The 26,896-nt window shown below is 48.4% G+C and overlaps 1 protein-coding gene across 1 annotated transcript in view; it reads left to right on the top strand.

Annotated features, from left to right (window-relative positions):
• Positions 1 to 26,896, top strand: part of PSPC1 (paraspeckle component 1) — a 294,586-nt gene that overhangs the window by 67,733 nt on the left and 199,957 nt on the right. The window contains exon 4 of the mRNA XM_078657072.1: positions 7,739 to 7,935. Within this exon, the coding sequence (XP_078513198.1) occupies positions 7,739 to 7,935 (197 nt within the window). The remainder of the gene's footprint in view (positions 1 to 7,738; positions 7,936 to 26,896) is intronic.

Raw genomic sequence — 26,896 nt, 5'->3', positions numbered from 1 at the left:
CTCCAACATTGATATTCTAGTCTCTGCTTCAGTGACTCTTTATGAGATATCAGTACAGATTTTTGTGACCCGTCTTACAGCGTTCTGAACCTTGCGACACGTAGCTTGTGTAGGGCAATCTCCGTCTTTATTTCCGCTCTGTGCCATCAATGTTTGGTAGATCATAGATAATGTCACCTCCTGATCAACACAATGTTCCTCAAATCGTGTATCTTCTTCTTCCAGAGGGACAGACTGAGCTACTAATTCAGGGGATGCAACACCAGGGTCGTAACATTTGTTTCTGGTGCCCTGAGTCTTCCCAACTCTGTTTCTTAACAGTTGTAACTGATCCAGGAAAGGTCTCACTCATTCTTGACTCGTCCTCAGTGCTACTGCCATCATCTGGAAAGTCTGCCCAGTCTTTGTCAATACTTTCGTCTGATGAGTGGTCTGACATCTGAAAAAATGTCTCCGCAGCTTCTTGAGAACCTGCAAGGTCAGGACACAAGTCTTCAGTTGGTGCTGATGATACTATTACCTCAGCCGAGCGAATCAAACCACCAGAGTTCTCTGCAACTGCTAAAGAGACCAAGTGTACTCCAACAATGCCACTGGACGGTCTTTTTTCAGAGTCAAGACAAAAGTGTTTCTACTACCATACTAGACGGTACTTCTAAAGAATGATCATCCTGGACCATCAAACACGCACAATTCCCCCTAGTATCAATCACAGCCTCAAATACCTTCATTACTGGACTGTGTGAACGGAGGGTCTGAGTATTTTTTATAAGCTGCATCTCAAATAACGCAGGTAAGGTCTGCAGCCCCTGATTGACAGCACTGGTTTTATTCAGGCGTTCTCCTCCCTTCTTTTGATTTAGCACTGGTTGTGCCTGGGCTGGCAATTTATCCACGACCCGCCCCCCCCCCCCCCCCCCCCCCCAACACACATACTTGTGTCCCCTTTCACCTTTCCCCACATTTTCTTCTATCCACAGGTACCTTTGGACCTTAATGGAAATGGATTAATACATAGTTTTCCCACACTACCTTGGGAATAAATCTATTTTTCTATGGTCATTTCACTTAGACACCAACTGTCTCACCACACCTTTCACCCTGGTCCTGAAGAAAGCCCACACGACCTACATAGGCATAACGGGGGCTGAAACATGTCGACCATTTTTTAGGGACTATTACAGTGCGGGAGACCCATAATCATATCTCAGAACGCACTACATCAAAAAAATTTAACTAATCTCGAATCCAGATCCATTAAACCAACAACTGGCTGTACAAGTATTTTTTTAAACCATTCAAGACCCCTATATCACTAATCAATACTGCACTAACCAGGGGCATACCTCCAGGTGGAGGCAGCACGGCCACTAACCCCATGATGATGCTGTCAAGTGATTAAGAAGGCGGAGAACCAAGATATACCGCCATATTCCATCTTTTACACGTGAATGAGGGGTTTTGATTGGGACACAGAAAACTATGAATTGTTAACCCAGGTAATGCAGGACAAGTGATCCATTCCCCACTTGATAATTTGATATAGCATAAGGAAGCTGAATGGATCATAGCTTCTTCTTTCTCCCTTCCCCTTAATTATTTGTTGGGAGCATATATAATACATCCCTAATATTATTCAAGGCTTTGATGGATTGACTCACAGCATTTGTGATGTACTCGCTACCCCTGCGGGTCTTGGCAGCAACGCTCCGCTGCTTAGGGCTCGAACACGAGTGCAGTAAGTGAGGGATCCCTTCATACTTACTCGAGTTGTCTAGTTCCCAGCCCATGTGATTTCTGTGTCATCACTAGCACTTACAAAATTGGGAAATGGTGCTCAATAGTGTAGGGGCATATGTGCTAGTGCATTTAGTATAACGCACCCTGCCTTAGGGCTGTGCAGCCTACTAGAGAGGTGACTTAACTATGCTACCAGGCAGTGTTAGCTGGTGTAGGAAAGTGGCTCTATATACTGGAATAAAGTAAGGTACAGTGTGTATAGGGTCTCCATTCCCCAGAGATTTGGTAGAGGCTAAAGTTAGATATAACCTTACTCTCTAAAGTGGTAGCTTCGTCTAGCAGTAAGGCAGTATCGGTAGACCGTGTAAAGCATTTGTTGCACACACTCAGTCAGCAAATGGTCTCACACACTCAAGAACTCCACTCTAGGCCAATTGCTTTGTATCAAAAGATATAGTTTTATTTTAGAACCAACAAGGTATCAAAATATACTTTCTCAGAAGTTAAATACTTTTCAAATAGGCATTAGACTTTTTGAATGCAATAGTTTGTTGCAATAGGCAACACAATTTCAAACACAATGCAACTTTGAGCTCAATGGGAATTTTCAGTTAAATGCAATTAATTACTTTGTAGATTACTTTTCTAACCACAAGACTGGATCCTAGATTCAGTCCTGGGACATGTCCTGTAAACAGTTAAGTAAAAGTGTTTTGGTTATAGTAGTGATTTTTAAGGAATAATATTGTATTTTAAAAGTTGACACTTCGAAAGTTTTTCAGTTGAAATTACCAATGTTATCCTATGGAAGGAAATTCAATTTGCAAGTAAAGTATGTTCATGTTACTTTTGTAATTCAGTACTGGACTCCTAGGTTCAGCACTGGGACATCTAAGACCGGTAATTAATTACGTTTTGGTAGTTGGTACGATTTTTAAGGAATATTTGTAATTTGCGAAAATCAACACTTGGAAGAAATTTCACAGAAAAACAGTCAGTGGTTTCCTATAGAAGAAAATTCAGGTTACTGGAAAGTACAGTAAAAATTACTTTTCAGGGTTTGTGCTGGGCTAAAAGAAGCACCACTGAGGTCTCTCCTGATAACAGGTGAGTAAACCTGAATTCGTTGTTAGGCTGATTTTTAGGTGAATATTTTAAAGTTTCAAAACTCCACACTTCGAAGAATTTCCAAGTGAAACCAGTCAATGTTAGCCTATGGAAGAAAAGTGAGTTATCGGCTTTTAGGTAAGTACTCGACTGTCAGAGTTAAGGTTCTGGGCATAGACTCTGGAGTCTCCCAGGGTCAGGTAGGTACAGTTGGTACACCCTCAGCGGCACAGGAGCAGCCGGGTGCAGAGGTAGTTAGGCCCAATGTTATCCAATGAGAGGCAGGGGGCCTTTGGTTGGTGGCTGCTGGTTATCAGGCCACGCGGCTGTGGGAGGTGGGTTCCTGGTCACTTGCTCAGGGCAAATGGGGAAGTAGGATAGGACAAAGGTTGCACTGCCTGGGACAATCTGGCGGCTGTGTGCAGGGTGCTTGTGAGCCGTTGGGTGCTCAATGTTGTTCTTGAAAAGGGAACAAAGGCTGCAGGCTCGGATGGAGGATCTTCTGGAGCAACCAACACTTTGAGGGGTAATTTGGGATCTTGGAGGGTAGGTAGGCACCCCGAGTTGGGCACAAGGGGCCGTGGGGCGCCGGGTACAGGGGTGTCTTTTGGCGTCTGGAAATCTTACCCTCCGCTGGTCGCGGTTGGGGGGGTCCCTGGTTCTGAGGCTACAGCCGTCTGGGTCGTCGAGGAGGGTCCTTGGGCACTGGATTCCAGGTCTGAATCGCCGGGGGATGTCCTCGGGGTCTTTGTCCACTTGGGCACAGGCCAGGCTCGGCGGGTACAGAGTGGGCTGGATTTGCGGTTCCTGGCTGGCACCAGGGGTATTGCTGTTTGAGCAGAACCCTTGCTCATGGAAGTCTCAGTCTCTAAGAGGGTCAAGGCAGGCAGGTCCTTCGGGGTTCTGGAGGTTACTGTCCGCAGATGATGCCGGGATTTAGCAGGCGCAGGTTCAAGGATCAACAGGCCGGTAGGGCTGGGGCCAAGTCAGTTGGTATCATCCTCTTGTTAGCAGATGCACAGCAGGTCGTCGTCGTCTTGGTCTTCTTTCTTGTTTCGAAATTGGGATCTGAGGAAGGGAGGTTCAGGGTGCCCCTAAATACTAAATTTAGCGGCGTTACAGGTAGGGCAAGGGCAGGGACCAGTGGGTCCCTGCCCTGGGGTGGGTACACCCCCTAACTTGCTCCTCTACCGTGGGAGGCGGGCAGGAGCCTATCTATGAGTGGGTAGGGCTCCCCGTTCTCAAGATGGCGGTAACCCGGAGTCTTGCTTCACCTTGCCTCTGCCATCTGAGGGGTGGAGTTGGCACAGGCTGGCACACCCCCTTTCCTGACGTAGGGTTTCCCGCCAGTCTTCCCGCCAGAGTGGGGGTCAGAATTGGTGGGGGCCAATTGCAGAGTACAGCAAGTGTCCTGGATAAGCTCACAAAGGCGGCATGCCTTTAAAGCTTCCCCCTGCCCATCCTGGGGGAGGAGACCTAGCACTCCGCTCAGTATGTGCATTGCTGCAGGCCCAGGAGGAGCGTGAGGAACTCCTCGGGTGGACCTGTTTGCCACTCACGAGAATGCTCACTGCCCGTCATTCTGCAGTCTCCAGTATCCGATGCAGGAAGCTTTGGGGGGATGAGTTTAGTTGAGTTGGGACTCAAAGCTCCTTTACGCGTTTCCTCCCATACCCTTGATTCCTCGGGTTCTGAGGAAGATTTGCCAAGACTGGGCCCAAGTCCTATTGATCGCCCCGGATTGGCCAAGAAGGGTGTGGTACACAGATCTTCTCCACCTCTCCTCGTGCCCTCCGCTCCGTCTCCCTCTCAGGGCAGATCTCCTCTCTCAGATGGAGGGGCAGGTTCTACACCCCCTCCTCCAGACCTTACACCTTCATGCCTAGAGTTTGAACAGGGCAATCTGAATTCTTTTTCTCTCCCACATGATGTGGTGGATGCCATTTTATCGGCCAGGCATGACTCCACCAAGTCTATTTACTCTTATAGGTGGTCTAAGTTTGTTTCTTGGTGTGGAGAGAAAACCATCGATCCTTTGAGGGCTCGTTTATCTGACATACTTCAGTTTGCGCTTTCTCTGGCTCAGCAAGGGTTTGCTGCAGCTACAGTCAAAGGTTATTTATCGGCATTGTCTGCATTTCTCTGTTTGCCGGAACAGCCGTCTTTATTTAAATCTCCTGTTGTCTTAAGGTTTCTAAGTGGCCTTGCGAATACATTTCCTCCTACTCCCTTTATTGTGCCTCAATGGGACTTGAACCTTGTACTTACTTTCTTGATGGGTTCACCCTTTGAACCTTTACACAAGTGTCCTCTGAGACTGTTGTCTTTTAAAACGGTCTTCCTGGTTGCAATTACCTCGGCAAGGAGGGTAAGTGAGCTTCAAGCTCTTGGTTCTAAGCCCCCATTCTTGACCATTCATGCTGAACAAATGGTTCTCAGGACCAGGGCTGCTTTTCTGCCCAAGGTGGTAACTCCCTTCCATCTAGGACAGTCTATTACCCTCCCTACCTTTTATCCTCCCCCTTCCAAGGAGGAGGAGAGACTTCACCGTTTGGACCCAAAGAGGGCGGTGAGCTTCTACCTAGACAGGACCAGAGACTTCAGAGTGGATGACCAGCTCTTTGTTGGTTTTGTTGGAGCCAGAAGAAGCAAGGCGGTGCACAAGTGCACGCTGTCAAGATGGATTGTCTTGTGTATCAAGATTTGCTACTCTCTGGCGGGTAAGGAACCTCCTGAAGGTTAAAGAGCTCATTCCACTAGAGCAAGGTCTGCTACATCTGCTTTGTGTAGGGGTGTACCTGTAGAGGACATTTGTAGAGCGGCGACTTGGGCATCCCTCCACACTTTTGCGAAGCATTACTGCTTGGATTCCGAAGTGAGGAGGGACGGCCACTTTGCACGTTCTGTCCTCCAGGATTTTCTGGTTTAGGAGAGTGGACACCCCCTGGGAGAGGGGACTGCTGTGGGACTCTATTCAAAAGGTATGGAATCCACTGACAGATGTATCCATCAGAAGAACAAGTTACTTACCTTCGGTAATGCTTTTTCTGGTGGGTACAGTATCGGCCTGTGGATTCCTCCCTGGCCCACCCGCCTCCCCGCTGTCCACTCTTCTATACCGAAGTTATTGGCAATGTTTTAATGCATATGTGTGGATGTATGACGTTACAACGCATACTTTTACAACGCCTACCTTTACAACGCCTACCTTTACAACGAATTTAAAAAAACTACTTTTACAACGCATACCATTACAACGCATAACATTACATTGCATGTATGGTAAGTATTGGATAGTGTAGGGGTAAAAATTATTATTCTAACTCCAGGGGGTGCAACAGTAGCGTAAGTGTTGGATAGTGTACGGGTGGTATGCGTTGTAACGGTGTGCGTTGTAACGGTGTGCGTTGTAACGGTGTGCGTTGTAACGGTGTGCGTTGTAACGGTGTGCGTTGTAACGGCAGCATGCGATGTAATGGATGTTGCATTGTAAAAGTTTTGTTGTAATGGTAGTGCGTTGTGAAAGTTGCGTTGTAAAGGTTGTTTCCCCATATGTGTTGCTTTCAAAAGTAGTGTGTTATTCCACTTGATTAGCTTCATTGTCTTCACACTATGTGTGTTATCTTGACTTGTGTACTGTGTATACTGTGTATATATTTCTACTGTGATCGGTCCGTCCGTGTGCCTCGAAGGCACGGAAAAAAGGGCAGAATGATGTCATCACGCCTACGTGGGCGTATTATTGAGTCTGTGAGGTCAGCGGAGCCACGCGATGCCGTGCTTCTGTGACGTCGTCTGCGCGAAGCTACAAAAAGTATTTCCGAATGTTGCTGACGCAGGGGGATATTCACAAGGTGAGGAATCCACAGGCTGATACTGTATCCACCAGAAAAAGCATTACCGAAGGCAAGTAACTTGTTCGACAGCCACATGAACCTGACCGAATGTTTCAAGAGAACTTGATTTATTTATAGAGAGCTTCCTTACAGGGTTACTTGTAAGAACGCTTGTACCACTGGGCTGTTCACTCGACAAACCGTGCCGGTTCCATCAAAGTGTGGGATGAGATGGTAGTAGCCACCCTTTAATCATAATCAGAACTGTTTAGATGTCCTTATTCGAGCACCAAATAAAAAAGATGGAACTTGGGCACACGTGCACTTTGTGCAGTCTGTGGCCTAAAACTGGACATACCAGATAACCTACACTGGGCAGGGTGGGACATCTTTTACCAGGCTTGTGTAAGATGTCCGTTCAATTTGTTTCACCAGTTTTGTTTAAAAAGCATTGGCCAACTAGTTGATAACAGTAGCACAGCAAGTAAAGTGCTTTTTCTTAAGTGCACTAGCTTATCAAAAAATAGTGATCACTCGAGTAACCTATTTCCGTGAAAACCACATCTTTCCCTCAAAGTTTTGTTATATGGAAAACAGTTTGCTTCTTTGCAGGGGTTCTTAGAGATTGTGTTTATTTTTATTTATCAGTAGTTTACAACTCCATTGCCAAGACACTGGAATACTGTGTGTTAAGCCCAGTCTATTTCGGCACTTGTTTTACACGATCTGTCCTGCTCAAAAAACGGGTGCCTACATTTAATTGTCTAATACTTGCATAGCATGTCTGTGGTTTAAGCAGCTCTTTGTTCAACATTTAATGGCTGAAGCAAATAAAATATAAATTGTTATCAGACATTTTAAAAACGGAGCCAAAACTATCCTTTTTTGTTATATTTGCTTGAATACTCATGCACACCTTATTTTGATTTGTTAATATTTAGCAGTTAATGTTATGTATTCACATTATACGCATTTTTGATTTATTTTATATTTTGCATTTTTTGGTGGTACACATAAAGCATGATAGCAATTAATTTTGTACTCTTGATAATTAGGGAAAGAGAAGAACCTCCTCGCTTTGCACAACCAGGAACATTTGAGTTTGAGTATTCTTCACGATGGAAAGCTCTTGATGAAATGGAAAAGCAGCAACGTGAGCAAGTGGAGCGAAACATGAAAGAAGGCAAAGATAAACTGGAGGTGGATATGGATGCTGCTAAACAAGAACATCACCTAATGTTGATGAGACAAGGTAGATAAGTTATTTTTAAATTATATAAATATTTTTATGGCACATTGATACTACCTAATGTTGATTTTGTAAATTAAAGTGTAATGTGTATTTGAGCAATATTAGTGCAATTGTACTGCTTCATTGACCGAGTTGTAACTGTCTTTGTTTTTTAAATGCCCCAAAAGAAAGTGTAATGTGTATTAGGTAATTATAGTATGAGATTATAAAATTACATAGGTTGTGGATTAAAATGGACAGATGAGCCTTTTCAGTCATTTTTCTTCATAATTTTGTGCCTAAGAGGACCTTTAAAATGAGAAATAACATTGTAAAAAATTAAAGTACAAGTTGAAGGTGGTGAGAACCCACTTCAAATGATCACAATCCTTGTCAAGGTTAACCACTGAAGTCCCTTAATAACACAATGCTTTATTCGTCTTGTATCTTGGCAAAAAGCAATCCGGCATAATTTGAGGCAATTTGTACAGATTTTAATCAGCACACCAACACTAATAGAGTGAAAATACAACACAAGGAAAATCCTAAAACAATTTATAAATAAAGTATATTTTAAAGTTTGAATTAAACATAGCGCCAAAATGCACAAAGTGCCAGCCGCAGGTATCTGGTTGTGCTAGACCGGTTAAAAATTGAGAATTTAAAGCAAGACGGCAAGGGAACTCAGTTCGAATACAGGGCCCAGGTTCGACCAGTGAAAGCTTAGCTTCTGACTTTGAAACTTTTGTAGAGAAAAAGTGGTCGTTGGCTGGGCAATCTGGATCTCAAGCAGTGTTTGCTGGCTGTCAGCTTCTGAAGAGCTGGGTTCCGTTCCAGTCTATGTTGGCAAAGGCAGGAAAGCTTTCGGCAGGCGTAGAGGAAGGCCTTGATGACAACTGGATGCTGCTCGACGTCTGTCCTGGTGAAGCCCTCTACGTTAGAAATGTTTTCTGGAAGTTTGATCTCATTCAGTGGGCAAGTTGAGGCCAACCGGTGATTTGACACAGACTGATTTGATAGCGACACCGGTCGTTCTTTTCTCCAGGTAGAAAGCTGGCTGGAATTTTGCACAAATCTTCTACGTCCAACTTATTGCAGTTTGGACCTCCTTGCCTTGAACCATGCTCTTGTCTTCAGGTTCTTCAGTCAACAGGGCAGTCCTTCTGATTCTTCACAGGTCCAAGTTTGTTCTGAAGAGACGTCTGTGGAGATTCACTTTAAACCCAGTGTCAGCCAGGTGGTTAAAGAACAATCCTTTATACTTCTACTATACCAGATCTTGCCAGTTTCTCCCTCCCTCTGAGTTTGGAGCCAGCCTGATTAGAGAGACAAAAGAGGCAGACCTAGGTGTGAGCTTCATATGCCAGTGGTAGGTTACGCATACATTGAAGCTCAAAAAGGGAGTAAACACATCCCCCACAGACCCTCCTTTCAAGGAAGGAAACATGCTTCCCACATCCAGAGGCCTTTGTACACATCTCACCTTAGTGAGTCGATCGGGTTTCAGATGACAGCTGGGCACTTGCGGGTAAGCCTACTGGTTTTACGCATGAAAATATAAACTTTATAAAAGCGTAATTTCCATAATATCAAATCTGACTTGACCAAATATTTTTCTAGTTATTCCTAAACTGAATTTAACACTGTTTAAATGTAAACGTGTAAACTAGTGTTAACCTGTGGAAGATCAGCCTTGGTACACTGAAAGATTACTTTTGGCATGTTACACTTCCAGGACACAAACATTAATATACCTATTCTACTATTGTGCACCCTTCCCTTTTGCTTTTTAAGGCTTGCCTTAGGGGGTGAGTTATAAGTATTTAAAAGGAAGGTTTGGGTCTATCCAAAGGATTTCTGGCCGGGTCGAAATGGTAGTTCAGAACTCTACACATTCTGCATTGGCAGGCCTGTTTGCATGTTTTTCAGTTCTACTTTAGTGGGTGTTTCAGGTCACTGGTAGCATTTAATTTACAGGCCCTGGGCACAGGTATTTCCATATACTAGGGCCTTATGAGTAAATTAAATATACAATCTGAGGTATAGATATTGTAACTAGTTTAAAATGGAGATCAGTCACTCTACTACTGATTAGCAGGGGTTAAGTGCACAGCATTCTGTAGCCGAAAAAAATAGGGTTCAGTAAAAAAGCAAACATTGCAGGAAGGAAGGACGTAATTATTTCAGATACTCGATGTTTAGAAAGACACCAGTTTTTGTTTACTAATTTGGATGACCGATCTAATTGCTTGTGAATTTCTGTTTTTATTTAGTGTTTCATCCGTGCTCAGATTTTCCAGATAAAGGTATCCTGGAAACAAACTGCACTTGAAGCATGTTGTTGTAGGCCACACACTCTGCAACATCCGGTCATCTGTTGCTGGGGTTGAAATATTACAAGCAGTTTATTTCCAGAATTTAAATGTTTGCTTTTCTAGAATGACTTGTGATGTTCCCAGAACCCCCAATACATCAACATGCATATTCCATCTAAGCTTTTTGTTTTCATTGGGTTTGGATCCAAAGATTGGTGCTCTGTTTTTTCGGATCTTCGCAACTAAATAAATAGGGCTTAAAGATCCAGAAAAAAGATTAGTCCGTACTGAACAATGTCTGCTTTTGCTGCTCATTAGATTTCACTACTGCTACTAAACATATTGAAGCACATTGAACCAGTTAAGTTCATGCTCCCCTTCCAGGTCCTATGAGGAGTCGTCCTTGACGTGTGTTTAAGGGGATCAGGGAAATAGAAAAGAGCCTGTTCGAGGCATATGGGCTTCAGACCACACACTGTTGCATTAGATCACCATCTGGTGGTGGGCCCGGATGATTACACTTTGTTGTTGTCTTGGAAGAGTCTTTGTCTGCTAGGTGACTCCTCCCTTAGACCATAGTGCGCATGGGCATCGGCTCCATCCTGAGATTGTTTTTTTACGCCATCGGGCTCGGATGTATTAATCGCATGAGGATTGCAACTTGTGCCTGTCCCCAGAGCACGAGAGTCGAGACTGTGAGGCCTGCGCGTTGTTCCGGTCCAAGAAATCAATCCGTCTAGCTCGAAGAGCAATGAAGCAGTCTTCATCGTCGACACCAGACCTCGTCATAGACTAAGCGCCAATCGAGACAGACGTCGAAGAACAGCAAGAAAACATCGCTTCCGAAGCAGAGGACTCCGCTTCAGGAGCCGAGGATCGCTCCGAAGATGACTATCTTATCCCAGCTGATCAACAGGTCGTAAGTAAGAGCGTCGACCCGGGTCACACCCCCCCCCCCCATACCGGGACAGGCTGCGGTTCCACCCCCATCTTCGGGTCCGGGTGCACACCGATCGAAATCTTCCGATGCCCTGCCTTCAGGCTCTGCAGCGAAGAGTATTTAAAAGCCTCCAGTCGACTCTGGCTCGAGTCAGTCTGTCGGTCCCGAAAACCAGAAAGTGCTTAAGCCGAAATGAACACCGGCACCGAAACATCCATCGATACCGAGAGTTACTGAACCGAAACAAAGTTCAGCACCGAAAGAAGTTCCAAAGGTTACCGAAACAAAAACAGCTCCAGTAACTAAAAAAGCGGACCCGAAAGCAGTTTCCATACCGAAACACACTTCGGCACCAAAGGCAGACGAGTCTAAACACTCCGATCCAAAAAGCACAGATCCAAAGAAAAAGCAAGAAAAATCTTCGGAACTGAAACAAAGACCCGTTCCAAAGATAATAGACACTGTGAAACCTAAACCTGTTGGATCCAAACAAGAGAAATCGGTGCCGAAAACATTTACCAATAGAAGAGCTTTTCCAACCTGATGTAAGGCAAAAGACTCTAAAAATTCATCCAAAGACTGGACATGTGTACACAGTGCCTGAAAAAAGGAAAGTGGAATGTTCTATACCATCACCTGTTCCTCCAAAGAAGCATGTTCAAACTTCCCCTATAAGACTTCCTTCACCAGAAGTAGAAATAACAGCAGATATTTCTCCTGCACATTCACCAGCTAGCACACACAGCTTTATACCACAGGAGGGGGATTATGCGGATACATACTCACAGCAGAGTTATAATCAAATAGAGGATATTAATGACCCAAATGATATAGCTGGGCCATCAGGTGGCCCATGGGAAGATTACAATGCACCAGATCTACCACAAGATGAGGCATACCCGTTTAGGCCATCTCCACCAGATGATACCATTGGGTTCACACAACTCATCCATAGAGCAGCTACTTTCCATGGAGTAGATTTGCATACAGATCCAATAGAATATTTTTCTTATGGATACACTGTTAACGTCACATACAACCACACTTCCAATGTAAGACCTGCACCAGAAGTATTTAAAGATCCAGTCTGGGCGAGAGTAATTAACCCTAGACTGGAAAAGAAATACAAAGTGACTCACTCGGATCCAGCGTATATTAAGGGACAATTACCACTAGACTCACTGGTAGTGTCAAATGCGAGGAAAAGAGCTAACTCTCAAACAGGGGATGCTCCACCCCCTGACAAAGAATCTAAGCTTTTAGATGCATCAGGGAAACGCACACTCTCACAAGCTGCTAATATATGGAGAATTGCTAACACAAGCTCTGTTAGCAAGATATGACAGAGCTCATTATAATGAGTTAGTCACTCATGCAACATCTGCCCGAACACTATAAGGCTAGGGCTGCTGACTTGATACAAGAGGGCAAGGTTATAACTAATACCTCCATAAGATGCGCGCTAGACACTGCAGACACCGCATCTAGAGCAGTGAATACAGGGGTAGCGTTGCGCAGACATACATTGCTAAGAATTTCTGGGTTCAAACCAGAGGTACAAGCCAATATATTAAACCAGCCATTTGTGACCAACAACATCTTTTCGGTCCAAATGTAGACAGTGCACTCGAAAAAATGGAGAAGGATACCGAAACGGCAAAATCAATGGGAGCTTTACAAACGCAAGCCCATAGACCTTGCTTTCGTCGCTCCTCATATAGGGGCACCTCTAAAGGTTTCCAAACTGACAACACCTCCTCTACTTACAAACCGCCCAACCAGACACCGTCCGGTAAGGGATATTATAGAGGGAACAACCATAAGGGCAGAGGCAATAACAGTCGCAACGCCTCTACTCCCAAACAGTGACTTCCCTTCCATCTCCCCAGACCATTCCACTCCGGTCGGGGGACGATTACAACAGTTTTGCAGCGTGAATCTTTCTGGATTCACTATGCTGTGCATATTCCGCAATCTGGTGGTGGGGTCCGGATTCGTAGTCTGTTTTTTTTGTCGTAGCCCAGGTGGGCGTCGACGTCCCACCATTTGGTGTACCTTCGGTGATGTCCGCGTGCTTCCGGCGGAAGCTACCACCCTTGGGCGCCATCTTCAGATTCTTTTTTCCGCCGTTGGATTTGGATCGTCGCGTGAAGCTCCAGAAGTTTTTGAGGAAAGGAGAAAATCTAACAAATCTTCAACAGAGAAGACCTGAGAAGATCGGGAGAAAAGGACCTTTAGAGAAGACGACGAAGAAAGGAGAGAACTTCGAAATCTTCGACGTCCTTGGAGGAATGCGCACACAGGGGGCCCCCTGAGCGCAGGGATGTACAAGACGCCCTTTAAATTCTGCAAGAACTGCCCCCACAAGTTCGCACAGAAAGACCAGCACCCAGTCTGCAACCTCTGCCTGCCTATCGACCACGAGAGCAGAGACTGCAACGCCTGCTCCGTCTTCGAGCCGAAGACAGTTCGAGAAAGACAGAGGACGGCTCACTACACGATGCAGGGCAAGGGCCAAGCCCCGACGCTTTACGAACTGGGCCTCTACACAGATGACGAGGACAACATCGCCGAAGGGCCAGATGACTGCACGGTCGCTGAGACCGATAAGAAAACGCCTGATAAAGTAGGAGAGTCTACGACCCCGAAAACTCCCACAGGGCCTCGAAAACCAGAGGCAGACTCTCGAAAGTCTGAGCCCAGAGCCTCGAAAGGAGCACCGGCGCCGAACAAATCGACGACCGAAGCTGCATCCTCCGAAAAAGAGCCCAGCGGATCCTCCGAGAAGGACTCCCGGAGGCCGAAGACCAGCGAAAAGCAAAGGTCATCGAAGCAGACCCCCGAAAAAGGGACTTCGACTTCGAAGGAAAAGGAGCCGAAGAAAGCTTAGACGTTGACGGCGCCGCCGAAAATGGCGGCCGAAACGCTCGACGACGAACAGGCCGCAGTGATGTAGAGAAAGAGGCTCGAGGCCGAAATGGAGAACATCCTTCAGAGAAAGAAAGACTTCGATGAAAAAATGAGAAGTTACAAGATCCCCTCGAAGCCGGCAACGAGCGTCGCTGTGGTACAGGAGCTCGAGGAGTTCGACGTCGAAGAGCTGCCGAAAACTCCGAAACCGTCGGAGCACGAAGAGGAGGAAGACCTCTACTACAAAGAAGGGGATTACGGGGAGCAGCAGTCAAGCTACGGCTCAGGTTCCTCGACGGCCCAAGACCAGGAATGGCAGGACATCGAGGCCGAAAACCCGGAGGAGGCGGTGGAAACATACCCCTCGAGGCCTTCACCACCGGATGACATTGGGGCATACAATGAGGTGGTCAGAAAGACGGCAGCAGCTTATGGAGTTAAGCTGGAAGAGAAGCCGAAAGCAGACTTCCTGCTCGAGACATTGCTCCCCATACAGACAAGAAGCCAGTTCTTGCCCATGCTCAAGAGTATCACAGACCAGGGGAAGGAAGCCTTCAAGGACCCGGCTACATGCAGATCAGTAACGCCGAGGACGGAGAAGAAATACAAATTCTCCTCCCAAGACCCAGCTTACATCAAGGGATCCGTCACAGCAGATTCTATATTTGCTGCAACGGCCAGGAAAAGGGCAAACGTCCCAACAACGTCTGGACCTCCACCTGACAAAGAAAGCAGGAGGATGGAGAGGAACGCCGCAGCGCACTGGCGGATGGCGAACTCCAATGCCCTCCTGAATAGGCATCAATACCAGCACTGGGATGAGATGGGACAGTTGCTCAAGCACCTCCCGGAACAATACCGTGAGAGGGCATCACACCTTGTGGAAGAGGGGAAGAGCATCGCCAATTCGTGCCTGAAGAAAGCCTTGGATGGGGCAGAAACATCCAGCAGACTGATGGCTATAGGCATCACTGAGAGAAGGCAAGCCTGGCTCAGGATCTCAGGTTTCAAGGCTGATGTTCAGAACAACATCCTGAACACACCTTTCAACGGGGAATCACTGTTCGGAGCCCCAGTTGATGAGAATCTCACCCAATTGAAGAAGGACAACGAGACTGCAAGGTCCATGGGGGCCCTGCAGTTCAGGGGGATGAGAAGAGGCACTCCTACACAGAGGCCGAACGGCAGAGGTAGAAGTCAGCGAGGAGATTCTCACCAGAGTTTCCACCAGGGGCAACAGAATGACAACCAGGGCCAGCAGAGGCAAGGCTGGAACTACCAAAGCAGGGGCCAGTCCTTTCGGTCAAGAGGAAATGGACGGGGCCAGAGAAGGAGAGGCGGTGAACAACCACCCTCTAAGTGACTTCACACGGGAGAAGGTGCTCCACCAACCAAACCCTCCGGGGGAGGAGCACGGAAAAAGAGAGAGGAGAGGCCTACACAGACAAAACACAAAGGAACATGTAACGCCGGTAGGAGGAAGATTGAGATTTTTTCTCCAGGAATGGAGAAAAATAACAGACAAGTGGATACTCAATATCATGCAGTTCGGATACTGCATAGAGTTGAAAAAAAGGCCACCAAACAGAAAACCAAAGAAAAGACAGCACTCGGGAAGAGAGCTGCAACTACTGCAAGAGGAAGCCAAAGAACTCCTCCTCAAAGCGGCCATCGAACGAGTTCCTTTCAAAGAACGGAACAAGGGAGTTTACTCAAACTACTTCCTAGTGCCAAAAGTGGACGAAAGTCTTAAGACCCATCCTGGACCTACGGTTCCTAAACAAATACGTCAAAACTCAAATTCAAAATGACGTCCCTACAAGAGGTCATCCCACAGATAAAGACAGGGGACTTCTTGTCCACCATAGACCTCAAGGATGCGTACCTGCACATCCCCATGAACAAGCAGCACAAGCACATGCTAAGGTTCACAGTAAACGAGGATCACTACCAATTCACGACCCTCGCTTTCGGCCTAAAGTCTGCACCAAGGGTGTTCACCAAATGCCTTGCGGCAGTGGCCGCTTATCTAAGAGAGGGGATACACGTGTACCCCTACTTCGACGACTGGCTGGTAAAGGCAAGCTCTTACAGGACATGCAAAGCGCATGCAGAACAGGTGACAAGAACACTAGCATGCCTGGGTTTCTCCATACACTGGGGCAAATGCTCAATAGAACCAGAGCAAGTGAAGGTCTTCCTGGGAGCCCAGATCGACACCGTCCAATGCAGAGTCTTACCGAGCGAAAAGAGAACGCTCAGCCTACTGAGGGAGAAACGTCACTACCAGAAGGGGCGAGCTCTGACAGTGAGGACTGTGAGCAAGATCTTGGGGATGATGGCATCCTGCATACACTTGGTCCCCAATGTACGCCTACAGATGAGACCACTCCAAGAGTGGCTACAACAGCAATGGTCACAAGCTACAGGAAGTTGGGAGGATCTAGTGGTTGTAACGCACAGGGTGCAGGAGGAGATAAGGTGGTGGACCAGGGAGAGAATAACAGAAGGGAAACCTCTAACACCACCGGACCCAACAGTGACCATCACCACAGACGCATCCCAGAAGGGGTGGGGCGCACACATGAACAGGCTCAGAGTGAGGGGTCTGTGGAGCCCTACAGATGCAGTCAGGCACATCAACTACCCGGAACTGAAAACTGTGTTGCTAGCCCTCAAGGCTTTTCAGAAGCACCTGTACAACCAGACGGTGCTAATACAAACGGACAACACCACAACGATGTTTTACATAAACAAACAGGGGGCAACTCAATCGTTCCCTCTGTCAAACTTGGCACAGGAGATCTGGAAATGGGCTATACCACTAAAAATAGACCTGCTAGCCATACACCTGCCAGGGAAGGACAATGTAGAAGCAGATTGGCTCAGCAGGCAGACTTCAGCGTCCCACGAGTGGGAACTCAATACTCAGGAAACAGAGAGACTATTCAGGAAATGGGGCACGCCGACGATAGACCTATTTGCAACACACCAGAATGCAAAATGCCAGTACTTTGCATCCAGGCAACCAGAGGCACTGTCCCAGGGGAATGCCCTATGGATAAGCTGGTCGAAAACATTTGCCTACGCTTTTCCCCCCGATACCACTGATCCCGAGGGTTCTCAACAAAAGCATGAAGAGCAACATGACGCTCATCCTTGTGGCACCACAATGGGCCAGACAGACCTGGTTTTCTCAGATAATGGAGATGGCGCAGGGGCCACCACACAAGTTCTCAAAAAGAAGAGACCTACTCTCCATGGAAAACTGAGAAATCCTACACCCAGAGCCAGAGAGCCTCAACCTCTCAGCCTGGCTCCTGAGGACTTAGAATTCGCACACCTAAAACTACCAGAGAGCAACCTGCGGGTGCTACGAGAGGCAAGAAGGCCCAGCACACGAAAGTGCTATGGGGAAAAATGAAAAAGATTCACTCAATGGTGTTGCAAGAAACAGCTCCAAAGGAAACTGACCAAGGAGTCCACGGTGCTAAGGTACCTCACGCACCTAATTAAGGCTAAGCTAAGCTCATCCTCGCTGAGGGTGCACCTGGCAGCGATTGTAGCATACACAAGAGGAGAAACAGGGAGGAGTTTTTTCACATCCCAAGTCGTAAAAAGATTCCTGGAAAGAGCTGAAAGAATAGCGCCGCCAAAAAGAATGCCGCCACCGGCCTGGAACCTAAATGTGGTACTGACGGAGCTCATGAAAGCACCTTTCGAACCCATCCACAAAGCATCACTGCAAATGTTGTTTTTTTTTTTTTTTTTTTTTTTTTTTTAAAACCTTTATTGAACAATGAAAGCTCACAAATACTGGCCTACAACCCCACGGGCTGGCCAGAACAGAATGGTCAAATAACCAGCATACAAAAAGATCTGCACAGGATAAAACATCAGGAGCAATAAAATCATCGAGCGTTCAGCAAGAGCAGGATAATAAAGGTTAATTTTCTAACACGGGGAGGGGACCGAAGGAATAACGGGCCGTATATGAGAGTACAAGGGAGGGACCGTGGCAAGCCGCCATTTTATAGACACAACGTAAGAAAATGAAACCATATAATCAAATCTAGCAAAGGACAGAAACCGAATCAGACCATCAAATAGCGACAGTGGCAACAGTCAATCGCGCTCACTCACCTCCGCCCCTACCCGAACAAAGAAGACGTGGTCAAAAAGCCCCATCACAAAGACTATGCAATACGCACCTCAACGGAAAAAAGGGAACCTCCAGAAAGGAGGAAGGGAAAGAGGGAGAAAAAGACAACAAAAGGAACACCCGCCAGACCATGCACCCCCAGGGGGAAAAACAGGACAATAAAACCGGCATGCGATGTAAGAGAAACACGATACCAGAATAGGCAGCGAACCACAATCAGCCACACACCGGAAGAAGGACAGAAAACCCCCGGGGGAGATACGAGGTGACAGAGTCCCGAAAAAGTGAATACACAAGAGCCATAGAACAAAAAAAAAAGGGGAAAATAAGGGGGGAAAAAGACCCCCCGACACAAACAGACCCCCCCCACCCACCCTTAAGCCCACCCTGCACCCCTGCAGAAGGCTACGGCCTACCCCCCCCCCGCAGCGTGCCTGTCGCCCTAATTAGAACCCGAAATATAGTGGAGCAAGAAAAGTTGGAATGAAAAGACAAAGAAAAAGGGGGGGGGGGAAGGAAGGGAAGGAAAGAAGGGAGTAAAGACATACAAACATACACACGGGGGAGGGCCAAAGACAGGAGTAAACGCACCCATCCACCCGCCCGGGTTAAAGGTCCAAGTCCTCGGGAAGCCAAAGAGTATCAGGCCAAAGTCCAGGAGCACTAATCAGTTACACAGAACCATATCAGGACACAGAGATCATCCAAGCCGTTCATGAGCTACCGCATATAAGAGTCAGTATTCATCAGCCCTGACCCTTTTTATCCAAAGCAGTAAGGGTCCGATCCAACGAGGACCCTGCCAGAAAGAACAGAAGGCAGGCAGCAGGAGAATCCAACGGCAGTCCAAAAAAGTCACAGGAAGAAAAGCACGGAAGATCCAGGAAAATCACAGAATGTAGCAAACGATGCAGGCACAGTTCCAAGGATAGATCCATAAAAACCGACCCATCCGGGCCGGCACAGGAGACGTCATCGGGCAGTGGTGATTGAGAGGGACCAGGAGAATCATGAAAGTCCGGCAAAACAAAATCCAGCTCCCGGGCCAAGGGCAGAGGAGGCAGCACAGGAGGAGAAGGCGCCATCAGGGTACGCACCTCCGTGGCGGCAGCCGGGGCCGAGTCCGCCAGGAGAGTACCAGCCACACCCCGCGATATCAATGCCTCATCCGGTCGTGGGGGCCCGGGAGGCCCGCAGTGAGGAACCGTCTCCAGAGCCAGGAGTGGCGCGGCCACCGAGAGCCGCCAGGATAGCAGGATGTTTAAGATCCCCTTAAGTGCAGGAAAACCTTCACAGTATCCGACACCCGGGCCTTGCGGCGGGCCCCCAGTGCTCGTCCGGGCCCGGCCCAGACAAATGGGGTTGGCCGCCATCTTGAGAGCCCGAACAGGCCGCGCGGCCAACAACCTCCGCCGGGGCGGCAGTCAAGCAGATGAAGTCCCGCCGACAGGCAGAAGAACACCCGGGACAGGAAGGGGGGCCACCAGAAGAAGGGGATTCGCCGGCCCCCCAATGTCGCCAGTCCCGATCTCCGAGTCTCCGAGTCCGGGCGGCAAAGAACAAAATGGCCGGACCGGAGAACAAAGGGGGAGGAAGCTGAACACACGAGGAACCCCAATAATGAAGGGCAGCGTCACCATCCAAGGCTGCCGCCACACAGGAGTCTCTCAGCCAGGAACCTCCGGCTCACACGGACAGCGGCCCTCCAGTCACCTCCAGTGCGCCCCGAAGGGCAAGCCCGCAGGCTGCATCCGGCCCAGGAGCCGGGACGAAGAACCAGGCCAGTCCGCTCTCGAGTCCCGGGAATGGTCGGGGGCACTGCACCGGACCCACAGCAGCCAGGACAACCGGAACAAGTGGTAAGTGCCTGCAGTGCGTCGTAGTAGTACCACACAGCAAGGAGGGCTTCCCGGGGCAGGATAAATGCAGGATAAATGTGAAAAACACAGGCGGGCGAACGGAGCCGAGCTAAAGCGCGGCCATCTCGGTCGCGAGCTAGGCTCCTCCCCCATCACTGCAAATGTTAACAATGAAGACGGCCTTTCTGGTAGCAATCACCTCGCTACGGAGGGTGAGCGAACTGCAGGCACTCACACTGCAGGAACCCTACATCCAGATACACAGTGACAGGGTCGTGATGAGAACAGACCCACACTTCATGCCAAAGGTGGTGTCAAGGTTCTACATGAATCAGAGTATTCAGATACCTAGCTTCTTCCAAAACCCCACTACAAGCGCAGAGAGGTCACTCCACACCCTAGATGCTAGAAGGGCTGTGATGCACTACATTGCGAGAACGAAGGAACACAGGAAAACAAAACAGTTCTTCGTATTGTATTGTATTGTGATTTGTAAAGCGCGATTGCTGCCCAAATGGGCGTCCAAGCGCTAGAGCATGGATAGCCGAGCTGAGGGTGGCGGAGACTGAGATTTAAGTGGGCCTAGCAAACAGAAAGGTTTTCAGTTGTTTGCGGAATGAGAGTAGGTTAGGGTTGGACCGGATTTGTAGTGGGAGTGAGTTCCACATTTTAGCGGCCTTTAAGGAAAACATCCTTCCTCCGGTCCTAGCTCTCCGTACTCTTGGGACTACGGCCAGAAAGGCCTCCGTGGACCGAAGGGGTCTATTAGGGTGGTATTGAGTGACCAGTTTGTTAATGATCGCTGGACCCGACTTCCAGAAAGCTCGGTGGGCAATACATAGTGCCTTGAAAGCCACTCTCTGTCTCACTGGGAGCCAGTGTAGGCTGCTCAGTGCGGGTTTAGCGGACTGCGTCCTTGGAATCTGTAGCAGGGCGCGGGCTGCGCAGTTCTGGACCACCTGTAGCTTTCGCATGGACGTCTCAGGGGCTCCCACATACAGGGCGTTGTTTGAATCCAGCCGGGACTGAATCAGGCCCTGAACTGCCACTTGTTTGGCTTCCATTGGGAGGAGGGGGAGGACTTTCGCAAACAGTTAACATGGGCAAACCAGTGACTAAAAACACTGGATCGCACAGACAATACAATTCTGCCACAAACAAGCTGGCCAGGAGCTAACTGGAGGGGCACAGGCCCACTCCACCAGGAAGAAAGGAGCACCAATTTCCTTTCTGGCCAACACACCAATCCAGGACATATGCCTGGCGGCAACATGGGCTTCAGTGCACACGTTCACTAAGCACTATTGCGTGGATGTACAAATGAACAAAGAAGCACAAGTAGGACAAAAGGTGCTTCAACATATATTCAACAACCAACGCTCCTCTTCCACCCAACCGCCACAAAAGTGAGGAAAACCGCTACAAAATCTATGCACAGCATAGTGAATCCAGAAAGATTCACGCTGCAAAACGAATAGTCTCTTACCTGTCGGTGTAGTTTTGCAGCTTGACGATCTTTCTGGATTCACTAGCGAACCCACCTGCCTCCGCCAGAAAGATGAGGCTGGAGAAGAAGGTGGAAACACATAGAAAGAAAGAAAGTTGTAACTTAGAAGATACGTGAAAAGATACGTGTAAAGAATTATGTTGAAAAAACGATAAACAAAGCCATGGATTCACTACAAAGACAGAAAAGGAAAAAGACAGAAAAAAGAATCCGAAGATGGCACCCAAGGGTGGTAGCTTCCGCCGGAAGCACGCCGACGTCACCGAAGGTACACCAAATGGTGGGACGTCGACGCCCACCTGGGCTACGACAAAAAAAAAGAGAGAGAAAAAAGACTACGAATCCGGACCCGTCCACCAGATTGCGGAATATGCACAGCATAGTGAATCCAGAAAGATCTTCAAGCTGCAAAACTACACCGGCAGGTAAGAAACTATTCGTTTCTACCTGTCTGGAACTGCATCACTACAGACAGGTGGGTGAGACAAATAATTCAGTCAGGTTATTGCCTGGAGCTCACTTCCAACCCTCCAACAATACCACCAAGACAACGTCCCATGTCACAGGAACACCTCTTACTATTAAGACAAGAGGTGGAATCACTACTGCAAAAGAACGCAATAGAAACGGTACCAAAAAAACACCAGAATACGGGGGTTTACTCCCTTTATTTTCTCATACCCAAAAAGGATGGGTCTCTCAGACCAATTCTAGATCTACGACCCCTAAACATGTACATACATTCAGACCATTTTCATATGGTCACATCACAACAGGTTCTACCGTTGTTAGAGAAAGGCAACTTCTTTGCCACATTTTACCTCAAGGACGCCTACTTCCACATTCCCATTAATCAGTCTCACAGAAAGTACCTAAGGTTATCCAGTATTATGGGTGTCTTTCATAGATTCACATGCCTGAATCATTCCCAGTCGTCGAGACGGGAGTCTCCGGTACATAGAAAAGTAATGTCTTATAGACATACATAGAGAATAGTAGGCCTAAAGGCCTCACCTTAGTAACATATCCATGTACTTTTGTAAAAAGGACCAAACTCTAGAGAAGAGCCAATCAGCTATCACCTCCCTCTAGAACCTTCCTGGCAGGAGCCTCAGTTCCTCAGATTTTCTACCGCACGTTGTGCAAAGGGAGTCTCCTCTGAGCTCTGCTCAGATTCTGTGTTTTTTCACTTCATTAAATGACTTTGTTGTCAAGGATTCTTTTCTGCTATGGATTATCTTCGAATACATTCTTTAAAGAAGGTCTGGTACAGGCCAAAGACTACAAGGTATGTCGCACTTTCTCAAGTAAGTTTTTGAGAGGTTGTGAAGGGTGATTTTTAATATGGTGTCAAACACTAAGACCAGAAAGGAGGTTTTTTATTTTCTCCAGTGACCGTGATGAGGCGTTATCCTCAACGTCTAGGAGACCTCAAAAGAGAAGAGAATCTCCTCAGACTCATTCCTCAGGGGAACATCCTGAGAAGGCCCTCAAAAAAGACCACTCATGGGTCTTCTGGGCGCAGTTCTTAAAAATCTCCTCACTCTGTGGATAAGGAGAGTAAAGGACTTGCTTTTGGAGAAAAATCATGTCAAAAAGGCGACTTCTGAGCCGTCAAAATCACCTCCTCTGGTCATAGGACCCTTCAGGAAGGCGTCTTCTATTCCTCCTGAGGTAAAGACTAAGAAGCCAACATCGTCAACAGGATCGTCGACAAAGAAACCATCATCATTGCCTATTACAGCCTCTTCGTCTACGATGGCCTCGTCTACGATGGCCTCGTCTACGATGGCCTCGTCTACGATGGCCTCGTCTACGATGGCCTCGTCTACGATGGCCTCGTCTACGATGGCTCGTCTACGATGGCTCGTCTACGATGGCCTCGTCTACGATGGCCTTGTCTACGATGGCCTTGTCTACGATGGCCTTGTCTACGATGGCCTCGTCTACGATGGCCTCGTCTACGATGGCCTTGTCTACGATGGCCTCGTCTACGATGGCCTTGTCTACGACTGCTCGTCTACGATGGCCTCGTCTACGATGGCCTCGTCTACGATGGCCTCGTCTACGATGGCCTCGTCTACGATGGCCTCGTCTACGATGGCCTCGTCTACGATGGCCTCGTCTACGATGGCCTCGTCTACGACGGCTCGTCGACGATGGCCTGTTTACAGCGTCGACGACTGCCTCATCTACGATGGCTCGTCTACGACGGCTCGTCGACGACGGCCTCGTCTATGACTGCTAGTCTATGACGGCCTGTTTACGGCGTCTACGATGGCCTCGTCTACGATGGCCTCGTCTGCGATGGCTTGTCTACAATGGCCTCGTCTACGACTGCGTCGACGACGACGGCCTCATCTTTGACTGCTCGTCTACGACGACCTGTCTATGGCGTCGACGATGGCCTCGTCTACGATGGCCTCATCTACGAGGGCTCCTCTTCGATGGCTCATCTACGACGGCATCGTCATCGACGGCCTAGTCTATGACTGCTCGTCTACGACGGCCTGTCTACGGCGTCGATGATGGCCTCGTCTACCATGGCCTCGTCTACCATGGCCTCGTCTACCATGGCCTCGTCTACCATGGCCTCGTCTACCATGGCCTCGTCTACCATGGCCTCGTCTACCATGGCCTCGTCTACGATGGCTCCTCATTGACGGCCTCGTCTATGATGTTGCCTACGACGGCCTCGTCTATGATGTTGCCTACGACGGCCTCGTCTATGACTGCTCGTCTACGACGGCATAGTCTATGACGCCGATCTCGTCGACGGACCCGTCGACGAGGGAAATTCCGACAATTTTGGAATGTCTTATAATGTGGTAGAGAGGGCTGCTCAGCGTTTTAAGATCTCAAGAACCGGTCTGCTACTTGTATGACTTCACAGAACCTCTCAAGAAGGCAGTAAGGTCAATACCGATTATCGATTACCTATAGTCAGAAGGGGTAAAGGTCATGCAGAACCCCTCCTCTGTATCACCAGTGATCCCTCAGTTGGATAAGAAGTATAGGGCGCCAGATACAGCACCCGCGTGTTTAACAGGGCATCCTAAGCCGGACTCCGTGGTGACACAGGCGGCCTAGAAGACCTCCAGGAATCCTTCGGCCCCTTTGTCGCTTCCTCCTGGTAAGGAGGTAAGAAGAGTGGACAACATTGGGAACAGGTTTTCCTCAATATCGGCAATGACGGTAAAGGCCATGAACGCCCTAGCGCTCTTGGGACGCTGTGAGAAGTTGGCCTGATGTGCAGTGCTCACTATTCTAGTGATCACTATATATCAGTCCAAACAACCCTTATTGATGATTGGTTGTAAGTCAACCTTATAGACCAGCTATCCTAGTAGCATGGATACGAGCAGTCTAAGGCTAAGACTCTAGAGGGCGTGTTAAGCCAGCTGTTTTACCATCACATTACCCCTTGAACACCCAGTGAAAGGACACCACACAAGTGTTATGAAAATAAACAGTGTATTTATTAGAATCACAACAACCCTGTACTCTTTATGAGGACAGGGTGCTAGGCACACAACAAAACTCTTACGAAAATACTTAAGTTAGCACAGTATACACAAATGCCCGAGGGGCACGAAAAACCATATACTTTAAAAGTGGAATGCGAAATTACTAGCAGGTAAGTACAGTACTAATAGGCTTTGGAATCGCTAGGACTTGACTATAGAATCGTTAGATTACTTCTAGGAGGCCTAGGGGACTCTGGTGCAGAGTGTGCACTCTCACGCGGGATGCGGGACAAAGTCTATGGAAGCTAGTAAAGGCAAAGTTAGTGTTCACGGGCGAACCCGACCTGGTAGGGAGAAAACGACAGTGGATCCTGACCCTAGGATAGTGAGGCTATGCTGGGACACCGAAGTGCCGAAGTTACCTAGCCCAGGGGCTGCAGCTGCATAGGTCTGAAAAGACGTCGGGAATCTCGTTGCCGGACCAGGAGCCTGGAAGAAGGAAGTTGCTGGCAGGCGACCAGTGAAGAAAAGTTCGATGGATCCAAGCCTGGATCAAGGAAGAAGAAAACCTGAAAGCAGAGGGGACCAAGTTCTTGAATCACTAGCCAGTGATTAAGTGGGCACCAGGATGGCACCGGGCGAAGTCACCGCAGTCAGGTGAGTGGGCGCTGCTGGGCTCTGCAGTCTCTCGGACCAGGAGGCGTTGTCGGCGACCAGGATGGAGGTGCGAGCTGTCCCACGAAGGTTCTTGCTGTCGACGTCGCTGGACCCAGGATTGGGCAACAAGTCTTGGCAAATGCAAGGCCCACGCGGTGGACCTAAAATGGCGTCTTAGCCGGACCAGGAGGGTCCAGGGTACTTCTCCGATGGAGGGAAGCAAGGGCCAGTCTGGAGCAACCAGACTAGCAGCAGTGTTGTCGTCGGGCGTCGTTCGGAAGGCCACAAGCCAGCGGGCTAGTAGCCAAACAACGCGGTGAGCAGCAAAAAGCAGAAGGGCCCCACGCCGATCGTGGAGATGCTGGGGGGCTGCTCTTCGGTGCTGGAGCTGCTCAGGGTGGGGGCTTCTAGGACCCCAAAGCACTCACCAGGAAATTACTCGGCGGGCTTGCTGTGCAGAAGTCGTGCAGTCTTGAAGATGGCCGGTCCCTCGGTCTCGTCACACCCACGAATCTCAGCGTGACTGATGATGTAGGTAGAGGTCAGAGGTGCCAGGGAAGCCGGTTCTCGTCGAGCTGGGCAGTCTTGATCCGGAGGAGAGACTTGCAGCAGACCGCAGTGTTCTTAAGATGGTGCCTGCGGATGCAGGGTGACTACTCCTTAGTCACAAGGGAGAAATCTTAGGAAGAAGTCTTGAGTTCCTTTCGTGGAAAGTAGTTTCAGGATTCAAAGATGATCTGATTTGGAAGGGGGCCAGTTCCTACCTTTATCCTGTAAAAAGGGGCTGGCACGCGACTAAGTCCTGCCCTAGGGGTGGGACTAGGAGGGGGGTGGTTACACCCACTTCCTTGGCGGGCTTTTCCCCAGCACAGGGTCTGGAGTGACCCTGGAACTGGTTCCAGCCAGCCTATGCACAGTGAGCACCGGGGTGCCACGTGCAGTCACCTTCCTCTAAAGCCCTGCCTACCTACAATACACAAAACCCTGTCTGGGACGGTGCTGGCACCGCCCCTGGCAGGAAACCCTTTGTCCTTGCCTCCTGCTCTGGGAGGACTCCCAGCAGCAGGAGGGCAGACTTGTGTCTCGGTGGCAGCATCCATTTTGTGGAGCTGAGGCTATGTCTGACTTTAACCGGGGTTAGGGGTTACATACATGTCGTGTCCCT

This window comes from Lissotriton helveticus, chromosome 8 (assembly GCF_964261635.1).
Source record: "Lissotriton helveticus chromosome 8, aLisHel1.1, whole genome shotgun sequence".
NCBI classification, from domain to species: Eukaryota; Metazoa; Chordata; class Amphibia; order Caudata; family Salamandridae; genus Lissotriton; species Lissotriton helveticus.
Note: the sequence above shows the minus strand (reverse complement) of the source record. Positions and strands in the feature narration are given on the sequence as shown.